The sequence below is a fragment of the Otolemur garnettii genome, unplaced genomic scaffold (genome assembly GCF_000181295.1).
Source record: "Otolemur garnettii isolate 467f Iridium unplaced genomic scaffold, OtoGar3 scaffold00012, whole genome shotgun sequence".
NCBI lineage: Eukaryota > Metazoa > Chordata > Mammalia > Primates > Galagidae > Otolemur > Otolemur garnettii.
In genome coordinates this window covers 30,034,953-30,039,797 of record NW_003852407.1, presented here as the reverse complement: position 1 = coordinate 30,039,797, position 4,845 = coordinate 30,034,953, and the positions used below count along the sequence as shown (strand labels likewise).

General features: G+C 38.0%; 1 protein-coding gene across 1 annotated transcript in view; it reads right to left on the bottom strand.

Annotated features, from left to right (window-relative positions):
- Nucleotides 1-841: 841 nt before the first annotated feature.
- The window catches only part of ROCK1 (Rho associated coiled-coil containing protein kinase 1), a 155,020-nt gene continuing 151,016 nt past the window's right edge, over nucleotides 842-4,845 (bottom strand). Inside the window, exons 31-32 of the mRNA XM_012802019.2 lie at nucleotides 4,592-4,799; nucleotides 842-2,299 (exon numbers count right to left, since the gene is read on the bottom strand). Coding sequence (XP_012657473.1) covers nucleotides 2,293-2,299; nucleotides 4,592-4,799 — 215 coding nt within the window. The 3' untranslated portion in view covers nucleotides 842-2,292. The remainder of the gene's footprint in view (nucleotides 2,300-4,591; nucleotides 4,800-4,845) is intronic.

Sequence of the window (4,845 nt, the reverse complement as noted above, 5' to 3'; positions counted from 1 at the left end):
CATTTAAAAAAAAAGTCCTCTGGCTTAAATCAATTAGAATTAACTCTGTTCTTCACTACTATATCTTAATATTAACATAGGGCAGTGGCGATGGTTCTGAGAATGTTGTAAGCACGCTGTCAGGAACTTTGATGAAATTTTATCCTATTTGCAAGCTACCGGTCAGCTTGTCAGTTTCATGGATCCTAGCAGAAGACATGAGACTCCTGGGTCAGAGTTAAAGGACTTCATTCCTCCCAGCACAGCAAGTAGCATAGGGAGCCTCGTTTCCTGTCAGTTCTTCCCCCAAGTTCTATATGGGCAATGCAGAATGGCCCAATGAGCACACAGAGGGTTTAGATCACAGGTGAGGAACCTTAGGTTTAGGGGACCCAAATCTTTTATAATCTTTTTACTGTGGTAAGAGACATTATCTTTATTATAAAGGGACAGTAAACAAATCTGCCTTCCTATCAAAGGATACACTATCTTCTTCCAAGGCTATTCATAATACATATATCCTTGGAAAAGATAGTCCAGAACTAAAGTTGACAGGGTCTCTATTCACATGATGTGAAAAAAGGCTAGAAACCCACAGAGAACTGTTTCCCAACAGACATTAGCCAACATCTTATTTGGACTAGTCACTCCTGTTTTAGAGCACAAGACCAGGTTTTATTTTTCAAAAATATACTTTCATCTAGTCATAGAATTTAACAAACATTTGTATACAGTTAGAGACTAATTTTTAGTACGTTTTCTATTCACTCCAGACACGAGAAAACACCATAGCAGTCATCAATAAAGATATCCATCCATAAATTACTTTTATTTCTCATTAAATGAGCACAGAGTCATTAGCATATTAATAACAGATATGTTTATTACTACATATCCATCAGTGCGGCTTTCATACCACTTGAAACATGCATATCATCCTAGAGACGATCAGTTTTCCAGTGCTTCTTATTTGACACACATTACTGCAAAGCCATTATAAATTACTGAGGAGGTATTTGGTTAAAAAAGAAACAATAAATCATACTGCCCACATGAATCAGCTCTTGTCATTAGACAAGAGTTTAACAGTATTTATCTGGTTATTCCTATGTTAACTGGAAAACATCACGAATGTATTGCCATAATTTTCTTTTTATATTGGTGCAACCTTCTACATTTTTTTGCAGCTAGTTTTATAAAGTCCTTATAGCAGGTAGTTCGATGCAAAGATTGTACTCAATTTATGAAAGTCCAACAAACCTCTATTTTAAATTAAACCAATTATTAAGGAGAAAAACCACTGACACACATAATTTTTTGAAAATAAGTTTTCTGACATTTCTATACTTACTCATGGCAGTAAAATAATTCTCTCAAATTTAAGGCACTAAAAGGGCAATGCAATTCCCATCGAAAGTGTTCTAAGAATAATTTACATTTCAAACAGTGCATACATTTCTTATATGTTTGTTAACTTAATGTCTTTATCACTTAAAACCACAAAGAAACACATTATACAGTTACAGAAATGATGTACCCCACAAAATGCTTTTAAAGTTGGTTCTTTTGTACAGTTAGTTCCTAATGTCTCTAGTAGTAAAGTAACTCAATATGGCTTGGCAAAATGCATAGATTAAATGTAATTTTTTCTTGTCTTCTCCCACTCCCCCAACTTGCTGAAACATATACAGTATTTTGTAAAGCATAATGTAAGACATTTAACTTCTCCATCCAGTCCTCCATGGGCAATCAACAGTAAGGCTTTTAAATTCTACAGTGAGGGCACTGAAGTTCAAGTGATACCACTGCTTTACTAAAATAGTTTTGTAGAGTCTTGCAAGAGCACGCAAATTTAAGTCATTTAAAAAAAACTTCAGTTTGTCTCATTTTGAGATATTTTTATTACTCCTTCCATGAGCTGATCTTGATAGTGATGGCCATTCCACTTGAAAGTGAAAGTCCCTTCCTCTCACTCATATGAGGAAAACTCTGTTCTATCACGATTGACAGGCATTTTCTTAGGAATTCAAAAAGGCAGCACCTTTTTTAAAAAAAATATATCTACCTAAGCTTCCCCCCAATTGTACTTGCATTACATAGTAATAATTAATCTAATCTACCTGTAGGCAAACCCGCAATAAAAAAAAAACCCTCAGTGTGTTGTGCCAAAGCAAGAACAGAATAACAGCAATCTTAACCCTGAAGCCTGTGATATTTGTGTCAAAGAAATAGCCTGTCTGCTTTGCATGGTTAAAGAAGCCTGGTTTTTCAGGTAGCTTTCCACACGATTCCACAAGGCACTGGGCTGCCTGGTTAACTGCTGGGAAAAGAAAAAAAAAAAAACCCTATTAACTTCAGAAATGCATTCAGTGTTGTTGTTGTTTTTAACATTTTATTTTATTATTTATTTATTTATTTATTTGGAGACAGCACCTCAAGCTGTCCCCCTGGGTAGAGTGCTGTAGCATCAAAGTCCACAGCAACCTCCAACTCCTGGGCTCAAGCAAGTCTCCTGCCTCAGCCTCCCAAGTAGCTGGGACCACAGGCGCTCGCCACAACACCCGGCTATTTTTTGGTTGCAGCTGTTTGGCGGGCCCAGGCTGGATTCTAACTTGCCACCTTAGGTGTATGTGGCTGGCGTCTTAGCCACTTGAGCCACAGACACTGAGCCTGCATTCAGTTTTAAAATACAAGAAACAAAAATGGAAAGGAAAGGTAAATACATACATACATATATATATATATATATATATATATATATATTTTTTTTTTTTTTTTTTTTTTTTGTGAGACAGAGTCTCACTTTATCACCCTGAGTAGAGTGCTCTGGCGTCATGGCTCACAGCAACCGTCAACTCCTGGGCTTAGGCGATTCTCTTGCCTCAGCCTCCTGAGTAGCTGGACTACAGGTGCCCACCACAACGCCCAGCTATCTTTTTGTTGCAGTTTGGCTGGGACTGGGTTTCTGGGGCTGTGTTTGAACCTGCCACCCTTGGTATATGGGGCCAGTGCTCTGCCCACTGAGACACAGGTGCCACCCAATACATATTATCTTTAGATATAATAATTAAAAATTACACAAAATTTGGAAAATGTGGAAAAGGTAAAATATACTTAGTATTATCTTTTGTTTCTACTCTTTTTTTCCCTCGACATAGTTCTACCCTATGTCCTGAGCACAGTGCGATGGCATCGTAGCTCACTGCAACCTCAGACTTGGGCTGTGGGCATCCTGCTGCCTCAGCCTCCGAAGCCACTGGGATTATAGGTGCTTGCTGTGGCGCCAGGCTGGGTTTTTCCATTTTTTTCCATGAGTCGGGGTCTCACTCTTGCTCAGATAAGCAATGAACTCCTGAGCTCAAGCAATCCTCCCATCTCAGCCTCCCACAGTGCTGGGATTACAGGCGTGAGCCACTGCGCCCAGCTTGTTTCTACTCTTTTTCAAACACATTTTCTTACTCAGCTATTATCCCATTTTATTCATTTTAGATCTAGCTTATACCCTCTGTCCAGGGGAAGGCTAATGTAGCACTGTATAGAATTAGATCAGGAATGGTGATACATGGGAGTAGTATGGTGGCTGAAGAATATAGAAGAGTAAAGGGGGAGGCACCTGTGGTTCAGTGAGTAGGGCTCTGGCCCCATATATCGAGGGTGCCGGGTTCAAACTCAGCCCCTGCCAAACTGCAACAAAAAAATAGCTGGGTGTTGTGGTGGACGCCTGTAGTCCCAGCTACTTGAGAGGCTGAGGCAAGAGAATTGCCTAAGCCCAGGAGTTGAAGGTTGCTGTGAGCTGTGATGCCACGGCACTCTACCCAGGGTGATAAAGCGAGACTCGTCTCTTAAAAAAAAATAAGTCAAGGTTTTGTTGTGCTCAGGCTGGTCAAAAACTTCTGAGCTCAAGCAATCCTCCCACCTTGGCCTTCCAGAGTGCTAGGATTTCAGATGCCAGCCACCGTATGTATTTTTAGAAAAATATTCTGTCAGAAAGTTAACCTCCACTCCCCACCCAAAAAAGTTAGACTTAACTGGGCAGTTTATTTGTAATAATATAGTCGCTGATAATATAATAATGACTTTTCTAGAAAAACTATGCCAATATCGTTAAAAATAAAGATCAAAGTTAAAGATAAAGAAAAGATAACTCAAGTTTTATACAAGTCTTTTTGTATTAAAAGATTATCTATAAGTTGGTTAAAACATTAAGAGCTCAATATATGGCATTTATACCAACTGTGACAATAAAGTTCAACACTGAACTAAATAAATATCACATTATATTTATTAATATTATTAATTTCTAACAGGAACCAGTTAAGCCCATCTATGAATTAGGCATAAATGGTGTCCTCTGTGTTGAAAACAAATTTCTGATTTGAATAAATGTCATCCAATCATTTTCACATTGTTTTTTTTTTTTTTTTTTTTTTTTTACTTTCAAACATTTTATTTTATAGAAGATTACAATGAAGTCTAACACGTTTATAGCCCTGTGTCTTCAATCGGTTCCAGGTGCCATAATGGAGTATCAGCTGGTGGATGGCTTCTACACAATGGAGATCCGGTTCTCACCATTTTCACATTGTTAAAAGGTTAACAGCTCAATCCTTACCTAGTTTTTCCAGATGTATTTTTGACCACTTTTCGGAAAGACTGATTTGCTGTGGATCTTGTAGAAAGAGTTCGAGGGGAGGCACGAACAAAACCAGATGGTGGATTCTTAGGGATTTTCTTTACTAAATGTGTTACCCATTTTTTTTGTTCATCCTGAGAACATGCTAACAGCAGCATATCTCTTGCTGATGTTACATCATAACTTACTACATAAAGAAAAAAAAGCACAATTAAAGTCATACAGTATTTTTT